The 24804-nt window shown below is 33.6% G+C and overlaps 1 protein-coding gene across 2 annotated transcripts in view; it reads left to right on the top strand.

Moving 5' to 3' along the window:
* ATRNL1 (attractin like 1) overlaps window positions 1-24804 on the top strand; it is a 564648-nt gene that overhangs the window by 157452 nt on the left and 382392 nt on the right. For both annotated transcript variants that reach the window (XM_019725236.2, XM_074338995.1), the window contains exons 20-21: window positions 620-713; window positions 19545-19597. In XM_019725236.2, coding sequence (XP_019580795.2) covers window positions 620-713; window positions 19545-19597 — 147 coding nt within the window. The remainder of the gene's footprint in view (window positions 1-619; window positions 714-19544; window positions 19598-24804) is intronic.

Here is a 24804-nt window from a genome sequence, read left to right as displayed (position 1 = left end):
GAAGCTTAAAAGAACGATTTTGGGAGCAAATAAACAGACATGCATTTTTTTACACTATGTTTTTATTATTGTTGGCTGTCGGAATAGTGCTAGAAGTAATACCTGAATTTATTAAGTGCTCGATATGGGTTAGGTATTTTAAAATACATTATCTCATTTAATTCTCACATAAATCCTGAGAGTTAAATATTATTATTGCCCTTTTGCAGATGAAGAACTAGCCTAGAGAGGTTAAATAAATTGCCTAAGGTCATATATCTAGTGTTTATAGATGTACATTTTGAAGCTAAACTGTTTGACTCCAAAGCTCTTGTCCTCTTTGGGAATCATTTCATTAAGTAGATGTCCAAATTAGAAGTGGAAAGAAGCCCAAAGGAGAATGGGAAAAATTCTCAGATCCATACCAGACTTAAGAATACCTCAAGGACTTTAAAGTGTTCCACAAAATTTTTAAATAAGTTACTTCCCTTTAATTCAAAATAACACATAGCAACCCTAGCATTTGGATGGCAAGTGGAAAATACTTGGTTTAAAAATAAGATAATAAAATCTTCCCAGAAATGCAAGGTACGTGTTTGTGACGGAGAATATTCAATATAATTTTGGTTTTGACTTACAGCTTGTACATGCAGTGGACATGCAAATATTTGTCATATGCACACAGGAAAATGTTTCTGCACAACTAAAGGAATAAAAGGTGATCAATGCCAACTGTAAGTAAAAACAACCTTTTAGAACTTACATGGATTGAATTTGTGCTGTACAACTAATTTTTGTAGGTTTTCCCTTTTATGTTTAGTGTTGTGCTAGTTAAGCAACCTGTAGTTTGGTAAACTATGTTTGCTTGCATTCTATCAATTCTCATAAAAAATTAAGCCTTTTAAAATGACAGTTTTGTGGAAGCTGTAAAACAGAGCCCATAGAATATGTTTGTCTTTTCTATCTCTCTAAAAAAAGAAATATTCTTATTTTTTCTGGAAAACGTTACACATCAAATCTGCATTGTTATCTTTATAATTTTCCTCCTTATCTTGTTAAAGAATTTTTTCCAAATTCAATGTTTTTATGCCTTTCTTTCTTTTGAATCTTTCATTATTATTTCTGATATTTGTAGTCCTTTAAGAGTTTCAAGTCGTTTCTTATATGCATCTTCTTTTTCTCTGTTAGTCAGTACACATGAGCCTACTTTTATTTTACTGTATTCTCAGTAGTTTTATGAGTGGCTTTTGTCTTTTTATAATTTAGTTATTATTCTCAAGATTTATCCCCCCCCAAAGTAACTTTAAGAAGCAGTAGTTTAATGTTATTTAATTTTTTCTTTTCTCTTATTTGATTACACCATACATTATTAAAAGTGCTTTTATAGTTTTGAATTGTACATATATGCAAGCACTTATGTTTATATTATATATAAATATACTATATTTGACACAAACCATAAATGCCAACTATAATAATTATATTTATAAAAATTAATAAAGTATTCTCCAAAACTATAATTATATAAAAAATTACATCCATGGAAGTCTGTTAACAATGGAAAATGATCATTTTGTTTTTATTTAGAATAAATATATTTGTTGCTATAGAATTATCCTAAACATTTTAAGTTCGATGTTCATTCATATCTTTGCCTGAGGTATCATAGGTTTTCAAGTTCTGAGAAGGTGAGCAGAACCAGTTTTTATTCCTTCTCCATAGTCTCTAAACTTAAAAATGAGATCAAAACATAAGATTATTGGGAAATTCCTACCCTGTTTCTCCGACAATAAGACCTAGCTGGACAATCAGCTCTAATGCATCTTTTGGAGCAAAAGTTAATGTAAGACCTGGTATGATATTATATTATACCCAGTCTTATATAAGTGTATAAGACTGGGTCTTAAATAATAAATTACAGTAAAATAAGACTGGGTCTTATATTAACTTTTGCTCCAAAAGATGCATTAGAGCTGATTGTCTGGGTAGGTTTTATTTTTGGGGAAACACAGTATTAAGGGAACCTGTTTTGGTCTCAACACCAACACAATTAAATCAGAGTCCTTTGCTCTAAGACAGAAGGATGCCTCTAGTATTTCACATCACTATATACTGGTTGTCCTAAGCAGGGCCAACTTCTTGGGCATGTGACTTGTACATTTGCACAGGACCTCATGCTTAGAAGGGCATCATAATGGGTTTAATGCTCTACTGTCGCCATCTTGAAATTCTTGATAAATTTTTAACAAGAGCCCTACATTTTTATTTTGCACTGTTCCTTGTTTTCCTATGAGTTATGTAGCAGTTCCTGGACACAAGCAACAGATGTTTTATTTTTGTTCTGAGATTCCATCATGATTATTAACACTGACATTTTAAATTTGTACTGCATTTCTGCATAAATGATATAGCCATCCATAATAATTATCTCTTATGTGGTGTCATAGCTTAGTAACATATTTTTTTTTCTCCAGATGAGAGAGAGCAGTATTTTAATTCATTGACTCATGGGCTTGTAAGGTTAGATATACAGAGTTGCAGGGTTTGGCATGTGTATGAAATATTCAAAAAATAAATTATATAGTTCTGAATGATGAAAGTACATTTCACCCTAGTTCTTATTTATGACTTTTTATAAGCTGAGGAAAAATTGACTACTAATTTGTAAAGAGTTATTGTGGATAGAATTATATTCATTACTTTTTTGTTTTATTTAGTTAGCTTTTGAGTGTGGGACAATGAAAGACAGGCCATGGTTCTTAGAGCAGTTATTTCCTATGGTGTGCTTACACTGGAAAATATGCTCTTGTGAGGAGCAAAGCTAGTCATTCAAATCAGTAAATAGTGATGAAATGAGTGCTTGGTATTATTAATGAAGATAAATAACACATGGTTATTGCTTAGAGTATCTTTCAGGCTAGCAGTGCAGACATAGCCAAAATATATAATAATGGAAGATGCTTATCAACTCTTCCCTCTTCCCAGGATAATTTCTGTTTGGCTTTAAGTATATATTTGGACATCACATATTCTTGCATATTTTTCATAAGCTCCCCAAACTGAAATTGGTTCTCTTCCTATTTGTTAATTTTTTTCCCTTGCATTATCTGTGTACTTGCCTTGATCCTTTACTAGAGTGAATTCTTTGGGGACCATTGCATCAGTACCGCAATGTCAGTGTTCAGTAAATTTATCTAATGGAATGGAATGAAGAGAATATCAAAAGAGGACTGAAAAGGGAGTGAGTAACTTATCTTGGTGGGATAAGGGAAATTTGAGCAGGGGATATTTGAGCTGGAACTTGAATGAGGAGGTAAATTGTTCTGGGTTGAGAATATAGTAAATAGTAAAGAAAAAAAAAGTGAAAATGAAAAAGGTCACAGAATTTCCAGTGTTTGCTCAAGGATGTACAAGGTGTGATCAAATAATACGGTGAATGTTTAAATTAAAAAAATGTGTTACAGTAAAAGGCACATTGCCATTAATCTCCCTCGTTTTGAACACACTTATCCCATCATCCTTGCCACTTTCGGAAACAGTTCTGGAAGTCCTCTTTTGTGTCTTTAGTTGTGCTGTCCTGGCTGCCTCGATGTCCTGAATTATTTTGACTTTGTGGAAGAGCAAGAAGTCACATGGTCCCGATCCCATGAATAAATTGGATGAAGACACACTGTAATGTTTTTATTTGACAGAAATTGCCATACCAGAAGTGATGTGTGACACAGAGCATTTTCATGATGGAGGATGATTCACACTTCAAAACATACCTTCTCTCAACCATAGCTCACACCCAAGTGACTGCACTGAACAAGTTGAAACTTGCCACACACTGTTACTAAGGTTCCATGCATCACTTCCCATATTGAAGATCCCTGCCTTTCCGTTGGGTGGCACTCGGCAGCAGCATTCACCCTATGTATTGATCACAATGGGAAGGCTCTGTGACACACTTCGCTTCTCGTATGGCAGTTTCTGTCAAATAAATACATTACGGTGTGTTCTCATCCACCTTATTCACTGGGTCTGGAACCGTGTGACTTCTGGCTGTTCCCCAAAGTCAAAATAACTATGGAAGGTAAACATTTTGAATCATTTCAGGACATTGAGGCAGCCATGACAGTGCAACTAAAGACACTCATGAAAGAGGACTTCCAGAACTGCTTCAGAAAGTGGCAAGAATGATGGGATAAGTGTGTTAGAAGCGAGGAGGAGTACTTTGAGGGAGATTAATGGCAATGTGTATTTTACTATAATTTTTTTAAAATTTAAACATCTACTGTATTTGTTGATCACACCTCATAGAGAGCTAGAAAGAGCATCACTCCCACCTTTACAATGAAAGAAATAAAAGCTGGGCAAACTGCAAATTCATGAGTTTTCTTGAAGCCATTGGACAGTCGAGGTAACAGGGCAACCAAATGGCCAAAAAGCTAAAGAGAAACAAGAACTTTCAAGGGAAGATGGGCCATGTCCGTTGGTTTACCTAGAGTGAAACCTCCTGGAAACTTAAGAATTCAGCTGAGGTGGTTAATAAATTGATGCTGAAGTGCGCACTGTCAGGAGAGTGTGAAGCTCCTGGGCCACAGGAATGGTGGAGTCCACACTCTCTTCAGAATTTTCTTTTTCACAAATCCCACCAGTTGCTCATGGAAAAATTGGAGAAAATTTTAAGAATGTGTTTCTTGTGGTATAAGCTGGGGCTGGGAGAGAAATGGCAGACACAGTGGGTGGAGCTTTGATAATGAGATCAAAATGTTCTTTTAAAAGAGGCACCAAATTATTCATCTTGCCAAAGTAATGATAGTTCTCATTCTGTCCCTGGCCTAAAACACAGTTGGAACTCAGAGTTGGTATCAAAAAATGAATTTAATGAATATATGAGCTCTAATATAAATATGTAGAGAGTAAAGTGGTGTTCTCTATTAATATTGTTTACTTTTCAGGAGCAACATGTGGACTTTAAAGAAAACAACCTATTTTTGTAAAATTTACAATGTGAAGGTAACACATAGTTGCATTCTGTAAAATACAGTGTCTGTCACTCAATCACATTCATTTTCAAAGTAATAGAGCAAAGAAGGTCAGTAGTATTTATTTTCTTTTAACCTTCTAACAACTCTTGTATTGGAAACTGATGACCCTCAATGGGAAATCAAGGGAATAGGATAAAAATAGGTGAAAGAAGTTTATTTGATAAAAGGTTGTGGCAGATACTTACAATGCATTTTGCCAACTCCCTTGGCTCTCATGGTTCCACCAAAGCTGGACAGTTATTGTCCTTTCCAGTAGTCCACATAAAACATGAGCATCTTTGTTCCTCATTTAGTTCTGAAGCTACTCATTTCCACCCAGGGGCAACCAGAAAGTAAGTGTAAGACAGTTAATGCCAGTGTGGTTAACACTTAACCAGTGAGGAGTGGGAATTTGTTCTACATTTCCCACTTTGTCAGTCACACTTCCCGAGATAACTGCCCTTGGCAAGTACCCACATCCGAGTGCTTATCTCAGCATCTGCTATTGAGGTCATTCCAACTAAGGCAGATGCTACTGGAAGTGGCTCAAGATAACAGACCTGCAGTACAGGATTTTATTATTGGGTGGCTTATCAGATGGCGGGAAGCACCACAGTGCTGATTGTAAATGGGGGTAGTGATATCCTGGTGTGCTGTAGTGTAATGATTATTGAGACTATTAACCGAGTTTGATAGGATCAAGTATAGGTTGAAGGAGAAATGCTGGTTCATGCAGCAACTTTAGTACTTGAAAGTTATGGGGAGATGGTAATTATCATTGGGAGCTTGGCTGGTTTTCGTTAACTGTCATAAAGCCTTAAAGAAGGAACCTTCCATCCACTCGGGGCACACTATTGAACATCAGAAGGCCTTCATGACAGCATTTAAAGAGCCTCATTTTCTGCAGCCAGAGAGCAGAGTATGTTGAAAATTATGCGCAGGATTTAATCGTAAGGTTGGCTGCCTGCAAAGGAAACGGAAGGCTCAGCTGTGACATTTCGCCCATGCCAGAGTCACTGCCTAATGAGGAGTGGGACTTTGAGGCCTACAATGGCAACACTTATGAATGACCTTGGAACCCTGACTCTTAGATGTCCTTGAACACTCCAGGCTGGAAGAAGTGGTCCTCTGTCATTTGCTAGAGTAGAGTAGCTTCCCTTTCCGTGGAGACAAGGCGAAGATTTCACGTGAGGGTTGTGTTTCATAACAACATGTTTGTCCTCCGCCGGAGCGTCCCCTGCTTGCACTCATTGTCTTCAGATCAGTAAGAGCTATCAGGTCTCAGCATGGTGTGGGTGGGAGCTCACAATTTCTGCTGTAGGAAGAGGTCACTTCTTCACTGGGAGAGTTACAGGGCCTGCCAGATGTGCAGAGGCAGTAATCAGTAGTGCACGTCAGAGTGGTCATGAGAGCGTTGGGTCAGCGGGCATGAAATGTAAGACTGGACAAGGGAGACTTCATTGATATGGCTCCCCTGTGATTCAGGATGTCCTGTCTTAGAGAGTACCCGTGGCGTTGCTGATGGCTCTTTAAAGTGTAGGCATGATGATTGCCTCTAGTAAATAAGGTGGGGAGATGCTGGGACTGTCTTGGGGAAGTTTTGAGCATTGGGGTCAAACACCTTGGAAAGTTGGGTGTATTGGAACACACGTACTTCATAACGTCAGAAAGCCTATTAACTAACCATATTTTCTTGAAGGTCTTCCAGAACACTTCCTTCCCTAAAGGCAATAAGGAATACAATAGTAAGGGGACCGCTGGAGCCTGTGGAACTCAGTGGAGGCTATTATCTGTAGGCTAGTGGACAGTTGAAAATGTTGCCGGTGAACTGGGCTTCCTAGTGTCATTGAGTATGTCAGGATTCCAGTATCGTAGAAGCCAGGGAGTGAGTGGCATTTAATTCTTAAATGTAGATATCATTACCTTAATAGTCAGCAAAGCCAACAGGGGGTGTTGGTTAGCAAGGGTGTGTGGTAATATCTATGGGAGTTCTGAGGAGTGAGCTGAATTGACAGCCAACTTTGACTTATGTCACCAGAAAAAAAAATCGTGAACCAATAAGCAGAAGGTTTATGTCAGCTACCCCAGCCAGTGGAAAATTGTGACTCTTAACTCTTTCTGAATCTGGTCCCCAAACCCTATCCATTACAGTAGAGGTTTGGTATCTTTAAGATAATACCCATTACATCTCATCAATATACACAGTAAATATTCATCCACTCTGTCTCCAATGGGACCTCAAGCCAGTTAGCAGATAATTAGTTACTGGGAAAGGCAATGTACATACTTTTGAAGGGCTTTTGGATAAGGTATTTGACTGATATTGATCACTAAAATAACATTAATTTAACATTAATTTATTCACTTAAAAATTTGTGTATTGTTACTACATACATTAAGGAGTCGTATTAATATTTCAGAAGGCACCATTGAGAAATTTTGTCATAACATTTCCCGTATGTGAATTAATAAACAAACACAATTGAAAAACATGTTTCTGGGTTGATTCTTGATTAGACCTTGTCTAATCTAATTACCAGAAAATACTTGAATTCCAACAGAGGTCAATAAAATGTTCTTATGTCTTGTACACAGTAAATATGAAGCTCAAAGTATTTTGGCTGGACAAAAGAAAAACATCAATTTATTAGGTCAGTGGTTCTCACTGGAGGTGGAATAGCACTTTCTAAAACTTTATGGACTTTCATAATTAATTATCTTAAATTAGAAAGTGCTACCAGCATATAGAGATGAAGTCATAGCCACTTTGTCAGCATGGGAACTTAATGGAGAACAGGTAGTAAATGGAGCTTTGGTCCAAATCTGTTTAATTGAGTACATTGCGTGTGCAAACTCACTCTGTGGTCATTTTCCCTGCCCCTAAATGCATAATTGGAATGGATACATGTAGCAGCTGGCAGACCCCTCAGATTGGCTGTGTAATCTGTGGTAAAAGAGTCCTTAAGGTAGGAAGAAGTGGAAGAAATCTCTGAAACTCCTTAAAGTGGAAGAAATCTCTGAAACCCCTCCCATTCACTCTGGACCCAGTCAGGGTAGTAAATCAGAAATGAGACATCTCATGCCAAGACAAATAACAGACTGTTAAAAATGGAGAAAATGAAGTAGTATTATATTCTCAAATATGAGCTGGATCTTATTTGTAAGTTGGTGCCAAAATAATTTCCCTAGGTTAAAATACCAACAGGAATATGATGAAATGTCACAACGTATGTTTTCTGTCTTAAAACCCCATCACATATCAAGGCATAATGCAGTTTCTGTTACTTTAAAAGACCTTGGAAACTATATCATTTCTTAGACACAAGGAAAGAGAGGATAGAATAGAGAAAGTTCTCGTAATACAAGAGCCAGTAGAGTTGTGTTGTAGGCTTCTGGGAACATTGTCAGAATATTCTGTTGAAAAACAATTGGGAACCCACAAATAATTTTTAATATATAATTATGAACAAAAAAATTTGTCCATTTGCCATGTTATTCAAAAGTAGTGTGGTATTTGGATCATTTTTGTTTTGTTTTGCAGGATTGCCGTGTGCATTCAGGATGTCTGTCATGCTTGGCCTCCCTCTCAGCAAGTTCCATTAGAACTCCATAGTTATGGAGATAACCGATTGTTATCCACCCATATGTCCCCAGTGAGAACCCCTGACCTCATCAATTAGCGTTTTGCTTTACCTAGCCAAAAAACATTTTGTTGTTTCATTTATGGCACATACAATCTTACAGCAATTTTACTGACTTCTGGAGAAAATTGTGTGTGTGTGTGTGTGTGTGTGTGTGTGTGTGTGTGTGTGTGTGTGTGTAGATACCGTGTTTCCTCAAAAATAAGACCAGGTCTTATATTAATTTTTGCTCCAAAAGATACATTAGGGCTTATGTTTAGGGAATGTCATCATTGAAAAATCATGCTAGGGATACTTTTCCGGTTATGTCTTATTTTCGGGGAAACAAAGTAGATAGATGGTATTGTTAGATATTATGCTGGTACATTAATCACAATGGATGAATTGATCCATAATCATGCTTTACTTTTTATCCATGGTCAATTGAAGATAACATTTCTCAAAAGCATTTGGAATTACAAATATAATTGCCTGAGATATATGGCACTATTACTAAGCAGGATCTTGTAAGTTTAGGAAATTAATTCATAACTGAATTCCTTTTTATCTTCCTATGCCTTTCATCTTTACTGACCCCAACTTTTTCAAAGCTATTTATGTTAGGCTTAAGACACTGGTTCTCAAAATTAGAGTGAAGAAGAATCTCCTGGATTATAGTGACTTAAACGCTAGGATGAGGACCAAAATTTTGCTTTCCTACAAGCGTTGGAAATGACTGTGAAATAATAGTACTTGATGCACTTGGAGAAATGTTGCCATTGGAGGATCTTCCTGAGCATTTTTCCTCCCTAGTTCACCTTTAGGTCAGCAATATCTAAGGTGATTACCCATTTTAATCTATTTTGATATGTATGGTCTTTTTTTTTTTTTTTTTGTGGGGTGAAAGGAAGAGGATGATGCCAATAACTGTTTCATTTTAGGAAGATCAAACTTGTACCACCTTTTCTAGTTTAGCTTTTGGCACATAGCAGGGGCTTTATAAAACAAATATAAAGGAATATATCTTAGGATATTTGTTTTTCCCAATTATTCCTGTCCTTTTTTCCTTTTTTTTTTGTCTTCTATATTGGGAATGGGGGAAAACAGTACCTCTCTCATCTGTGTGCTTTAATCTACATTAAATGGATATACAAAGAAGACAGAGGAATCATTTGCTATACAACTTGCCTTTTGTACTGCATCTAATTTGCATATAGATTATCAGCTTCATAAACACGTTTGGATAAGCAGCTGGCGAATATAGTCTTCAAATACTAACACTAAATATTGTTATGCTTTTCTAGGTTGTTTTTGCCCACTGCAGTTGCAACTGCAGACAGGGCTAATGGTTTATGTGTGCCGGTGAGCTAGGCAGCCTTGATATCTGAGAAATAAGATACTTGAAGAACTCCTATGCTTGCTTTATTCTGAAAATATTCAGTGAGAGGCCATAAGACAGTACCAAAAGCCGTAAATCTCAAAATACCAGTTCAGAAAGCATGTTAGGAATTCAATTTAAGCTTGCCCAATATGAAACCAGATTTGGTAGTGTGCAATTCCTGTTCTTTAGGAAGGTTCTCTCCTGGTAAGAAGTCTAACTTGAGCAAAAAAACTTCCCATGTCAAGTAAATGCTTGAGTTCTTTTGCAATACGTCTTCCTTGCTATATATAATTATTCTTGGATTTTTAGGAATGCACTTCTGAATCTATTAGCTCTGCCATCAGTCTTTCTAAGCCATCAGTCTTTCCCCCAGAACTGTACTGGATTGAATTTCATTTAATTATCAATTGTGAAAACTTTCTAAACACAGTTAGGCTATGTTTCTCCAGTTTCTATTAGAGTTAGTTTGGAGGTCACGTAATTGGGTTCTGACCAATAGGTATAAGTAATGTCCACCACTGTAGGCCTGGCTCATAAAACATTTCTATGCCATATGCTCTCTCTTTCCCCATTCAACAGTTCAGTGGCGAGGAAGATGAGGACCTAAAAGATTGCAGAGCTCAGGACAGCCCAGGTCCTGGAATCCTGTATGGAGCAAGACCCGTCCCCAATTCCACCCTCTACACTGGGCGGTGCCTTAAGCTACCAACAATCTTTTAGTGTGTAAAACTAATGAGATTTCAAGGTTGTTTGTTGCAGGAGTTAGCATACCCTTTCAGGAGGAATTACTATTCCTGGGGCACCTAGCTTGACATTCTTGATTGTTGTTCTTTCATTTAAATTACCTTAAATGACCTATTCATTAAGTGTGACTTCTGGGGTTAGGTTAGTCAACTGTCTATGGAGTGTTTAGGGTTAAATTATTTTTTGATCCCCATTCATCTCTTAAAACCTTGGCAAACGTTTGTGTCTCTTTTATTAGAGCTATTCTCATTGAAGGCTGTCTCTTAGGAGACTTCAGCATAGTCCTTGATCTCCAATTTGATTATTATATTACGTTAACATCTGGCAAAACAAAGTTAAGTGGTTTTAACTCCAGATGGTCAGAATAGGTCACATAACACGTATAGAATTGTTGGGATTGTTGGTACAAAGTAAGTGCAACGTAAGGAACAGTGTGGAATTAAGGTGTAGGATGTACTAATTATACGTTGGAAATAATCACAAAAAGAAACAGACTTAATATGCCAAAGAAAGAGAAGACTGTTTATACTTTCAACTGATTTTGGCCAGTCTTCTATATTTACTATTAAAGATTATCTTGAAATAGCAGAGGATGAAATAAATATTTCCTAATATGTCCAACGTAACCTTCTGTGAAGAAATAAATTACAGTAAATTTCAACATTGTAATATAGAAATACATCTGGTATATATGTGGATGTTTTATCAAACCTTTAAGATGTTAGAAGATGAACTACTGCTCTACACTGTTATGTCAGTTTGATTCATTTCTGGGTGCCCCCGTGCAGTGGCTACGTTGTAGAATTCAGCAATCTTCCTTCTAGGGAACAAAAGATGGATCCTTGAAAATAATTCAGTGCAATCTCTTTCTCAAATAATTTTTTTGTCTTGCCCTGACATTTGCAGATGCAAATATAATGTCCTCTATTTTTATTAATGTTCTTCCTCTCCTTCATTACTGTCCACGTCATCATTATCATAGTTAACATTTGGAACGTTACTAAATGGCCTGTCTCTGGGTTGAGCACTTGTATTTAATTCTTGCAACAATTCCATAAAGTAGGTAACATTTTTATCCCTATTTTGCTGTAAAGGAAATTGAGACCTACGAAAGTTAATTTGTCCAAGTTCCACAATCTAATTAGTGGTGGAGGAGGATTTCCACCTTGGTTTCTGTAACTAAAAAGCCAGTGCTCTTTGCCTATTGTTTACATATCATTTCTTATGGAGAATAATTGGCAACAATTGAAGCATTATGTCCAGATGGAAAAAAAAATATATCATTTCTCTTAATGAGAATTTGTCAGAAAATGTATGAATAGTGTTTATGAACTATATGTTATCCTACCTTTTAATTTCCAAATTCTAATGTAAAATATTTAGTAATTACTTAATTAAAATTAAATTTTTTTTGTGTGTAGCAAAACTTCTTAATACTGTATTTTCCCCCGAGGAGAAACATTACACGATGTAGAGATTGATTGTATGATAACTGTGGTGAACTTCAGATTAATCACTATTCAGTTTGTATTTTTCAATGTGAAATATTTTATAAATTATCAGTAATTTCAATTATTATTTTATTTTGATCCATTAATTATTTTTTAATTTTAAAGACATCAAATTGTTATTTTTTTATCCTTTCAATGACTTGTTTTGTAAAACTGGATTTTTTTTTTCATAGACTTGATGTTTTAGAGCAGTTTTAGGTTCACAGCAATATTGAGAAGAAGGTACAGAAATTTCCTATATACCCCTTTCCCCCACACATGCATTGGCTTCCTCCATCACCACAGACTGGTACATTGTTACAATTGATGACCCCAGAGTCCGTAGTTTATTTTAGGGTTCACCCTTACTGTTGTTCATTCTGTGGGATTTGACAAATGTGTAATGATGTGTATCTACCATTAGTATCATACAGAGTAGTTTCGCTGTCCTAAAAATTCTCTGTGCAGCTCTGATTCGTCCTTCCCTCTCCCCTAACTCCTGGCAACCACTCTTTTTCTTACTGTCCCCATAGTTTTGCCTTTTCCAGAATGTCATATAGTTGAAATAATACAGCACATAGCCTTCTCAGATTGGCTTCTTTCACTTAGTAATATGCATTTAAGTTTCTTTCATGTCTTTTCATGACTTGATTTCTCATTTCTTTTTACTGCTGGATTATATCCCATTGTCTGGATGTACCAGTTTATCTATTCACGTCCTAAAGGACATCTTGGTATCTTCCAATTTTTACTAATTATGAATAAAACTGCTGTAAAGCTGCAATTAACATGTGCAGGCTTTTGTATGGACTTAATTTTTCATCTCCTATGGGTCAATACAAAGGAGTGTAATTGCTGGATCATATGTTAACAGTATATTTAGTTTTATAAGAGACTGCCAAAATGTCTTTGAAAGTGGCTCTACCATTTTACGTTTCTACCAGCAATGACTTAGATTCTTGTTGCTCCACATTCCACATACTTGGCAGCATTTAGTGTTTGTTCTGGATTTGGATCATTCTAATAGGTGTGTAGTGTCTATGGCTATATTCTTTTGTGTCGAGTGTCTTTCACTCAACATAATGTTTTGGTATTCATCCAGATTGTTGGATCTATGTAGCTGTAATTTGATCCTTTTCCGTGCTGTATTTGTATGAATATATCACACTGCAATTACTCATTCTCATATTCTCCTACTTGACAATTGTAGTTTTATTTTCTTTTCTTTTACATTACAACTAATGAGCTTATGAGTATCCTCATATATGTATCCTGGCTCACAAGTGTATACATTGTTGATGGGTATGTATTGGACATCCATATTTTTAATTTTAGAGGATTAACTCTTTTGTAAAATTGTTATATCAAATTATGCTATTTCCAGAGCCATATGAGTTTTCTTAATGCTCTATACTCTTGACAGTACTTGGTGTTATTAAGACATTTTAAGTTTAAGGAATCAGATGGGTGTGCAATTGATATGTTGCAATTTGAATTTACATTTTCTTAAGAACTAAAGGAAGTCTTTAGTTCTTAAAGGTTTAATCTTTAAAAGTTTCATATGTTTAATCATTAATTGAATTTCCTCTTTTAACAGACAGTGCTCTTTCAAGTGTGTTTTTCTCTTTTTCTCAGTCATTAATAACGTTTTATACATTCTGGATACATGTCTTGTATTGGTGATATGTGTGGTAAATACCACTTTGTGGTTTGGGTTTTTATACTATTTTTATGTCTTTGATAAGGAGAAGTTCTTAATTTTAATATAACCAATATATCAGTCTTTCCAATATGGTCAGTGCCTTTGGGGGGGTTTGTTCCCCCATTATTAGGTAGTATCACCAGGGTGGCCAGTTGGTCCTACATTTTTCTTTGTAGAAATATTTTAATTATTTCTTTAAAATAAGATTTAAAATATTCAATTTCTTTAAAAGATGTAAACTATTCAGATTTTTAATTTCTTCTTATGTCTATTTTATTCTTTGGCTTTAAATTTGTTTTTCTTTTTGTTTTACTAGTTTTACTATGATGTCCTTGGTTACTACTACTGTTTTTTCATTTACCATGCTGGGAATTTTTGTCCTGATCCATTTTTCAGTTTACTTTTCTGTGGTGTCTAATTTGTTGTTAATTTCATCCATTCAGTTCTTAGTTTTGGTTGTTCCTTTTTCATTTTGCTGTTTCAATGTCCAATTTTTTTAGACTAAATTGTTAACTTTATCTATTATAGTCTTCAATTTTTTATGCAAATTTTTAATTCTGCCTATTATCTCCTCCCATATAATAAAGATAGTTATTTTAAAGCCTGTGTCTCTTCCTAGATAATATTTGAATTCCCATAACTATTTTCATCTTTTATTTCTGCTGCTTCCTGTTCTTGTTTTCTTATTGGTTTCCAGGGTTGAATAGTTTTTCTTTTATACTGGATATCGTATTTATAAAATATTTATAGATAGTTTGAGACCTTTCTCCAAAGAGAATTTAATTTTCCTGTGTGCCTGAGGGCAGTAGTACTTTAAGCATTTTCAGGGATAAGCGTGGTTCAGAGTAGGTCTGCAGACTCTGGAAAGCCTTTCTATGTCCTTACTCCTAAGATTACCCTTTGGGAATTAGCTCACCAACCGTGGGGGGACCTAGACTCCAATCATTTTTCCTGTGAAAGACTGTTCCCATCTATAATCAGAGACAAAGGGATCCCCCAAATGATTCAACAACCTAGTGTTCTACCTTTCTTGTAACTCTTTTTCTCTCCAATGCTCTTAAAACATTAAAAATAAAAATTGACCTTTTTTAGTTGTCTTCACCTTACTTAGTTAGTTCTACTTACCATGACTGGACTCTGAAATCCATAAACAGCTTTATAACTTTAGAACCTGTGCCTCCTGTACTATTTGAGGATTTACTACCATACCTTCATGTCTGAATTTTATGTTTTTTTAAATAATTGTCTTTGAAATATGGTATCACTATTGATACTGTGTACTCCTTAATATATTTTTGTTCATAGTATATGCTCTGATTTTTATGAGTTTGTTTAGGGGAAGAACAAAGCAAAAGCAAGTGTGTTTTATCTTGTGTGCAATTTTCAGAATTTCTCATGAAAAATGTGAATGTACTTATCAGATTCTCAACTGTTTTAAATTGTGTTGTGATATTTCAAAATTGTAGCAATTAGATGTCCTTCTTCCTTTTCTAGTTTTTGAGTAGAAAAATTGTATCTCATGATGAGTGTGTGTGTGTGTGTGTGTGTAAATATATATATACATTTAAATATTTAAATCAACAGAAACAAAATGAAATGCTGTATTTTAACACTCAAAAATGTGAAGTTATTTTATAGTTTGTTTTCTAAAAAGTGGTATTTATAATGTAATGTGATCATTCACGTAAATGGCTGATTATTTAGGTGACATGTAATGACAATATTTACCTTTTCAAAGTCCCTACTAAATATTTCAGCCTATATCTGTTTCTAAAAATGTCGGGTTGTTTGCTTAATTTGCTTAGTGGGAATAGAGAATAATTATCTCTTTGCTTAGACACAGAAATACTTTGAAGTTATGTTTTAAATTTAGCTATGTAGAAGACTTCTGAAGGCTTTTAATGTTTGTGTCTAATCTTTATACAGAAGGATTCTGAATGTGAAAAACATTACTTAGTTTGTGTATCAGAAATATTAATGTAATTTATAGTGCAATATTAATTTGTTTAAAGCATTATTTATATCTACACTTTTCCCTTCATATTCTCTTTACCTCTTATAATCTGAGTTTGTGATCATGTAATTTAACTTCTCAAAATATTTGTTATGTGAATTAGATTAGTACATGTTCATATCTAGAATAAATATACTGTTATATATTATAATTTAAAATTTTGCATACAACCAAACTATTATGGTGGAAAGACCCTAAAGTGACTACCAATGATCTCTGACTTCTGGTATTCACACTATTTTATCATTCCCTTTGAGTGTTGGTAGGACCTTTGACTTGCTTTTAAACCAGAAAATATGACAAAGATGGTGGGATATCAATTCTATGATTGTGTTACATTATATGGTAAAGGTGATAGTGTATCATTTCCAAGAGTATGTTTTAAGTCGCTGTCTTGCCAAAAGACTTGCTCTAAAGACTTTCCTTGATGGCTTTGAAGAAGTAGGTGGAGCTGATGGCATCCTAGGAACGGAGGGCAACCTCTAGCCATTCATAAGAAACAAAGGCCTTCAGTTCTATAGCTGCAAGAAAATAAATTCTGCCACCAACGTGAGGGAGCTAGAAGTAGGTACATCCCTAGTTAAGCCTCTGATGAGAACCCAACTCCAGCTGACACCTTGATTGCAGCTCTGCAGAGGACCCTTGCTCCAGCCTCCTGGAACACCTCCCTGAGGCTCTGAATCAGAGAACCCAAGTATACCAGACTCCTGACCCACTATGCCCAGACTCTGGCACAAAAATTATGAGATAATAAATATGTGTTAATTAAAGTTACTAAGTTTGTGGTAACTTCTTACTTGCATTAGATAACTAGTGCAGATATATCTTTGTTCACTGAATTATATATTTCTGCCCTAAATACGTAATACATACTTTAAGTGCTTTTAACCTATGAAGGGAATCTCTAGTCAAGAAATAAATTTTACTTTTGTATTACAAAACACAGTGTCTGTTACAGAATAAAACACAGTTTAAAATGTTTTTTATTAATCTGATTATTTTGTATTTATATATGCAAAGTTGCCTTAAGAAATAATTTAGAATTTTCTTTTTTTTTTTTTTTACTTAAAGTTTATTGGGGTGACAATTGTTAGTAAAGTTACATAGATTTCAGGTGTACAATTCTGTATTACATCATCTATAAATCCCATTGTGTGTTCACCACCCAGAGTCAGTTCTCCTTCCATCACTATATATTTGATCCCCTTTACCCTCATCTATCATCTCCCTCCCCCCTTACCCTCTGGTAACCACTAAACTATTGTCTGTGTCTATGAGTGTTTATTTCTCATTTGTTTGTCTTGTTCTTTTGTTGTTTTTGGTTTATATACCGCATATCAGTGAAATCATATGGTTCTCTGCTTTTTGTGTCTGACTTATTTCGTTTAGCATTATAATCTCAAGATCCATCCATGTTGTCACAAATGGTCCTATTTCATCTTTTCTTACCGCTGAATAGTATTCCATTGTGTATATATGCCACAACTTCTTTATCCATTCATCTAACAAAGGACATTTTGGTTGTTTCCATGTCTTGGCAACTGTAAATACAGCTGTGGTGAACATTGGAGCACACTTGTCTTTATGTGTAAATGTTTTCAGATTTTTTGGGTAGATACCCAGGAGAGGGATTGCTGGGTCATATGGTAATTCTATTCGTAATTTTTTGAGGAACCTCCACGCTGCCTTCCGTAGTGGTAGAATTTTCTTGTAATAATGATCTCTTCCTTTGTTTAAAATAATTGTTTGTGAGGTCCTCCATTCTGATACTTTAACATGTATTTATTTATAAGGTCTGTAATGAAATTGAAGATTATAATAATCTTGATTCCAGATCACATTATTATATAAGTTACATGAAACTCTGTAATGACTATGCCAAACATTTCAATATATCAGTTCATTATATTTATAATATGAGGTCGGGCAGTTAAATTCACGAACTCATCCTGGAAAAAGTGCTATATACCTCATTGATGAATATCACTATCGTCACCTTCAAAGTACTCTCCTTTGGAAGCCATGTACTGACGCCAGTGCCTAGTCCACCCTTCAAAGCTGTTTTGGAACTCTTTTTCTGGAATGGCCATCAGAGCTGTCATCATATTACCCTTGATGTCCTCAATGTCATGAAAATGTCTTCCTTTCAACATTTCCTTTGTCTTCGGGTAAAGAAAAGTCATTGGGGGCCAGATCAGGTGGGTAAAGAAGGTGTTCCAATACAGTTATTTGTTTGCTGGTTAAAAACTCCCTCATAGACAGGCCATGTGAGCTGCTGCATTGTCGTGATGCAAGAGGTTCAGGCAAAAAGCAAAAAATTCAGGTCATTTTTGTCTACTTTTTCATGCAGCCTTTTCAGAACTTCCGAATAGTAAACTTGGTTAACTTTTATCCAGTTGGCACAAATTCATAATTAATAATCCCTCATCAAGGGTAATACAATGACAGCTCTGATGACCATTGCAGAAAAAGAGTTCCAAAATTGCTTTGAAGGGTGGACTACGTGCTGGCGTCGATGCATAGCTTCCCAAGGGGACTGTAGTGATATTCAGCGATGAGGTATGTAGCACTTTTTCCTAAGATGAGTTTGCAAACTTAATTGTCTGACCACATATGTATATACTTGGTACAAAGTGATGGGATTTAAGGAGGTGACCCTAAAGGAAGGAACAATAGTATAGGAATAATATAGATTGTGAAGTGCTTAACCCAGCAATAATGAGTATGATGATTTTCTAAAGCTAGAAAAACACTATATATCACATATTTTAAAAGTAGCATTTGGGGAAGTCACAGCAAAAAACCTAACTCCCGAAGTTAGTGGTATAAAGAGGTATCATATTTCTACTTTAATTTTGTAGTTAATACAGAAAAAGGTTTACTCTTCAACTCATTTTTTGCATGGATACAAAAACTAGCATGGCTGAAGATGCATTTAGTATGTAACCTGATTATTTAGATGATTATTCTCAACTGTTTTGTTCTTCATTAATTAAAATATGTATGCATTAAAATTATTTCTTTGTTCTAACTAACTCTACTAAAAATGAAGATGATTTTAGAAGGTCTTTCTCATCTATTAAACTTTTACATATAATGTAAATATTAAGTCACTTTATTTAGTTATCCTGTGTATACATTTTATAAGAATTTATTTTGGAGGATGTTCTAGGAAGTAGCACTATGTTAGGCAATTTCAAAGAATACCAGAAGTGAAAAAATGATGTGGATTTATGAATTCACACAATGTTTTTTCTTGACCCACAAATGACTTTGTATTTTTTCCCAGACTTTTAATGCCTTCTCATATTATTAAGGAAGGCTATGTATCCCCAAATTCATAATCTATCCCATCTGCCTTGCAACATCCCCTATATTCCTCTCATATATGTTGATTTGTCTTCTCCACTTATTTCTTCTCTCACTCATACTGATATATTGGCTTTCTACATTAAGTCTTTTGAAGATTTGTTTTTAAAACTTCAATTAATGCAATAGTTTTTAAAGATGTCTTAATGTACAATTTAATTTTTTGCTTGAAAAAAACATGAGACTTTTGAATTTTATTGTTTAATAGTAAGTGAGTTTTTGTATTTCTACAGATGTGATTCTGAAAATCGCTATGTTGGTAATCCACTTAGAGGAACATGTTATTGTAAGTATTTGCATTTTTTCATTTTAATTAATTGATGTGTGTTATTAGTTTTAGGTGATTTTGCATATAATAAAATTCATCATGAATAACTGATGCTGTCATTATTATGTTATCATTTCTATTTCTGAAATCTTATTATACAGCTCCATAGAAAGGCAATCAATGTCTTTTTGCTATGTTTTCTTAATTGTATTTGGTGCAATTTTTTTTTTCCCTATTCTGTAGCTTAATGTGGCAATAGATCTTGTTCTGCACATGGTACAAAATGCAGAAGTTGAGTATGCTTAGCTGAATTTTAATGCAATGTTTTTCATTATGATTAAATTTTGAACATAAAAATTTTTGTGATAGATTTTTGCAGGGGACAATTTTGGTCATTATTAAAAAGCTGCATAGATTTTGTATTTAAAGATACTTTCATTGGGTAATGATCATATGGGTAGATGTGTATTTAACTTTGTAAGAAACAACCAAATTATTTCCCAAATGGTTGTACCATTTTACATTTCTACCAGCAGTGTTTGAGAGTTTTGCTTCTTCCAAGTCTCTCAATACTTTGTATGGTTAGTCTTTTTAATTTTAGGCATTCTGATAGGTGTGTAACGGTTTCTAATTCTCACTTCATTTGCATATCCCTTTTGACTAATATTGTAAGCATTTTTTCATGTGATTATTTGCCATATCTGTATTTTATTTGATGAAATATGTTTAAATCCATTGCCTACTTTTTAAAATTGGATTGTTTGTTTTCATATTATTGAGTTCTCAAGGTACTTTATATATTACAGATACAAGTCCTTTATCTGATATCTGATTTCAAACATTTTTTTCTAGTTTGTGGCTTGTCTTTTCATTCTATTAAGAGTATTTTTTTGAATGGCAGTTTTTAATTCAGATGGAGTTCAATTTACCAGTTTGTTCCTTTGAGAAATCTTAGCCTAATCTAAGGTAAAAAGATTCCCCACTATATTTTTCTCTAGAAATTTTATATTTTTAGGTTTTTCCATTTAAGCATATAGTCCATTTTGAGTTAATATTTATACATATTTTAAGGAATCAATCAAAAAAATTTTCTCCATATGGATATCCAAATGTTTTAGCACAATTTATTTATGGACTGCCTTTTAACCAGTGAATTGTTTTTGCAACTTTGTTGAAAATCAGTTGTCCACATATGTGTATAAGACTATATAAGACTATTTCTGGACTTTCTGTTTTGTTCCACTAATTAATTTGTTTATTTTTATGCCACTATGGCACTGTTATGATTATTCTAGCTTTACAAGTCTTGAAACTATGTAGTATTTATTTTCCAATTTTGTTCTTCCTTTTCAAACTTATTTTGGCTATTCTATTTTCTTTGTGTTTCACATGAATTTAAGAACCTGCTTGTCAATTTTCACAAAAATACATGCTAGGATTTGAAATGAGATTGTTTTTAGTTTACAGATCAGTTTGGGGAGAATTGATATCTTAACTATAGTGAGTCTTCTGACCCATTAACACAGTATATATCCTTTTAAAAAATATTTTTTATTTGGTAGTTTTCATTGTACAGGCCTTTCACAGTTTTTGTCAGATTTATACCTACATGTTTTATATTTTTGATGCTATTGTAAACATTATTTTTTAATATTTCATGTGTAATTGTGTCTTTATGTACAACTACAAATTATTTTAATGTTGGTTTTTATATCCTTCAGATTTGCTAAACTCATTTCAAGTACCATTTTTTAGATTCTGTCGTATTTTCTACATAGACAATAATGTGTTCTACCAATAATGGAATTTGAATTTTTCCTTTCTGGATGCCTTTTTTTTCTTACCTGATTGAGTTGGCTACTATGTCTGCTACTCCGTGAAAAAATATGATGAGCATATAAATATTCTTGTCTTGTTCCTAATCTTAGAGGGAAAGCAGTCAGTCTTGCACTATTATGCATGATGTAGTTTTTTTCCTAGATGTCTTCATCAGGTTGAGGAAATTCCCTTCAATTCTTACTTTGCATAGTATTTTTTATCAGGAATTGATGTTTGTTTATGTCATATGGTTTTTCTGTATCAACTGAGATGATCCTTAGGTGTTTCGATTATACTTGGTTAATATAGCAAATGGTATAACATTATATATACCACTTTTTTGTCAATCACCAGATAGTGGCTATAGGGATTATTTCTAGGCTTTGGTTAGTATGAAAAATGCTGATATAAACATTAAGATGGTCTCTGTGTAGACATATATTTTCAGTTTTTTTTTAGGTAGATTTCTGGGAGTAGAATTGCCAGATCATATGGTAATCTTATATTTAACATTTAAAGAAACTGCCAAGTGATTTTACAGCATGGCTGTACCATTTTACATTTCCACTAGCAATTTATAGATATTTCATTTTTTTCGTATCCTCACCAACACTTCATTTTGTCTTCCTTATTATAGCTGTTATAGAAGAGGCATAGTAGTATCGTGTGGTTTTAATTTACATTTCTCTATCACTAATAATATTGAGCTCAGTTTCATGTGTCCGTGTCTCAAACATGTTTTTGTGAGATGTGTAAAATAGTAATTTCCTAATACTTTTGTTGCTATTTTGAATGGTACCTTTTTAAATTACATTTTCTATTTGTGTTTGATATTTAAAACTAAAATTCTTTTTAGTACATTGATCTGATATTTATCAGCTTCTATTAACTCTATTAATTCTAGTTTCATAGATTCGTTTTATTTTTAAATGTAGCTAATTATATTGCAAGCAAATAAGGACAGGTATTTCCCTCACTTTCCAATTCTTTTATTCTCTTATTGGGATGGATGGGATCTTTATTTCAGTACTGAGTCAAAATGATGGTAGTAGATAATCACCATTAAGTCAAGACTTTGGTATAGTTTATGGAATATTCCTGTATCAAGTTAATAAAATTCTTATCTATATTATTGTGCTGCAGGATTTAATCATGAATGCCTTTTTATTTATCTTGTTAAATGTGAAGTTGCATTGATAGACTTTCTAATTTTCAACAACTTTTCATTTTGGGGTAAACGAATCATAGTCATGGCATATTGTTTGAAATACCACAAAATATTAATTTTTTATATTTTATTTGGGATTACTTTGTATATAAATGAATATAGACTATAGTTTTACATTATTTTTTTCTAATGAAATAACCTTTGATTATAATTTTTTACCTTTCTTTTTTTATCTTCATATTTTGTAAGTATGGTGATAGCTTTTGAAAATGAATTTGAGGTTACTATCTTCTTTTAAAACACGAATAGTTAAAAATATTAAGTAAACCTCAAAGTTGGCTAAATTCTATCAAAATCTCTAAATTCCATGAAAATTAGCTAAATTCCTTCAAAATCTCTCATGCTTTTTAAATTTTTTTTTGTTCATCTTATTTATTTATTTATTTATTTATTTATTTATTGCCATATTACAGCATGAGAGTTGGGGTTTATTCATTCTTTCCACTGATTAGTAATTTTTTTAAAAATGTTGTTTTTGCCTACAATTGATACGTTTTCTTATTAAATTATTTTCTACATAGTTTATGGTTCAATTCTTACCTTCTTGTTGTATGTCTATGTAAGAATTTTCTTAATTTTGATAAGTATTTTAAATACCACTTTGCAATGATATTTCTAATTTTATTAAGAATGTGACATATAAAATACCATGTCTTATTAAGGTGTTTTTGTTGCCTAAGGGACCTTTGACAATGTTTGGAGACATTTGCTTATCGTAACCGTGCATGGGGCATGGGTCTTAAGGGCGTCTAGGGGATAAAGGCCAGGGATGCTGTTATACATTCCACAGTGTGCGAGACAGCCTCCTCAGAACAAAGAGTTATCTGGCCCCAAATTTCAACAGTGCTCAGATTGAGAAACCCTGATTTAGAGGTTTAATCAGATTCAGATTTGATTTTAGAAGAAACACTGTTTCATAGGTGGTTTGTGTTCTTCATCTAGCAGAAGCACATAAGGCCTCCTAGTCTTTCCTTTTACATTATTAGCAGGCACTAAATGTCAGTGTTTAGAACATCATTGTCTAGGGGTTGCAAAACTGTGATATTCCAATTCCTTCTCTATCTCTTGATTTGAAAACTCTGTAAAAACAACTTTCTTTCATATGTTTGATTACTCGTTGCTATAATTCATATAGAAAAGGTATGATAAATGTTATAGTCTTTTTATTTACAAGTTTTCAAAGTAAGGAATTGTTTGTTCAATATCTCTCAAAGTTGACCACTGGTTATTTTTTTTTGTTTTTTTTTTCTTGTATCATAAACATATGAACACATGTGCATATTCAAAATGTTTAATCCATTTGCAATTACTATCCTTATTGATACTCAAATTGTCTATTTTCTATGTCTTTTAAATTATCTTTATTCTCTATCTTTCCACATTCATTTTGTTCTTCTTCTTTCAAACATCCTGGATGTTATAGAGATACAGTTTTTCTGATATTTTTAAATTAGAAATTCTTTGATTCTTCTTGAATCTTTAGCTTTTATTGTGTACCAAAGTAGTAACTAGTTACAATTATACACACATTTAAATTATATTCCATTTTTTAGAAATAAGAAATATACTATTGTTTAAAAGCATATGTTTATGTTTAAGATTAAGGTACATTTTCTTAGATAACTGCTGTCCAATATAAATTAATGTGAGCCACATATTTTTAAGTTTCCACTGCCTACATTAAAAAGTAAAATAAAGCAGGGGAAATTAATTTAAATAATATTTTTATGTCTACATATCTAAGGTATGTCATTTTAACGTGCAACCGTATAGTAATCATCAAAATATATTTTTTAAAGTTTTTTTCAAATTAAGTGTTTGAAATACAGCTTGTATATTTACAGCAATCTCAATTCAAATTAGTCACATTTCAATTACTCAATAGCCACATGCGATAATGGCTACCATATTGGATAGCCCATCTCTAGATTTATATAGGATATTCACTCTTTTAAAAATGTTAAAGGAATAGTCATAAAGCACTAGATGGCAGCCTTGTCATTTGTTATAAGACATTTATGGCTTAATAGATGTTTATGGAAAAAAATGGTGTTAAAAGAAGAAAAGGTCAGTAGTTCTTGAAATAGTGTTTATGGAAACTATTCTAAATTTTAAAGATTAGAGTGAAGTTTGAAATGCAGGTCCACACTGTAACTTACTTAAAGCAGTTGAGTGCAAT

The sequence above is a fragment of the Rhinolophus sinicus genome, linkage group LG07, assembly GCF_036562045.2.
Source record: "Rhinolophus sinicus isolate RSC01 linkage group LG07, ASM3656204v1, whole genome shotgun sequence".
Lineage (NCBI taxonomy): Eukaryota > Metazoa > Chordata > Mammalia > Chiroptera > Rhinolophidae > Rhinolophus > Rhinolophus sinicus.
Note: the sequence above shows the minus strand (reverse complement) of the source record. Positions and strands in the feature narration are given on the sequence as shown.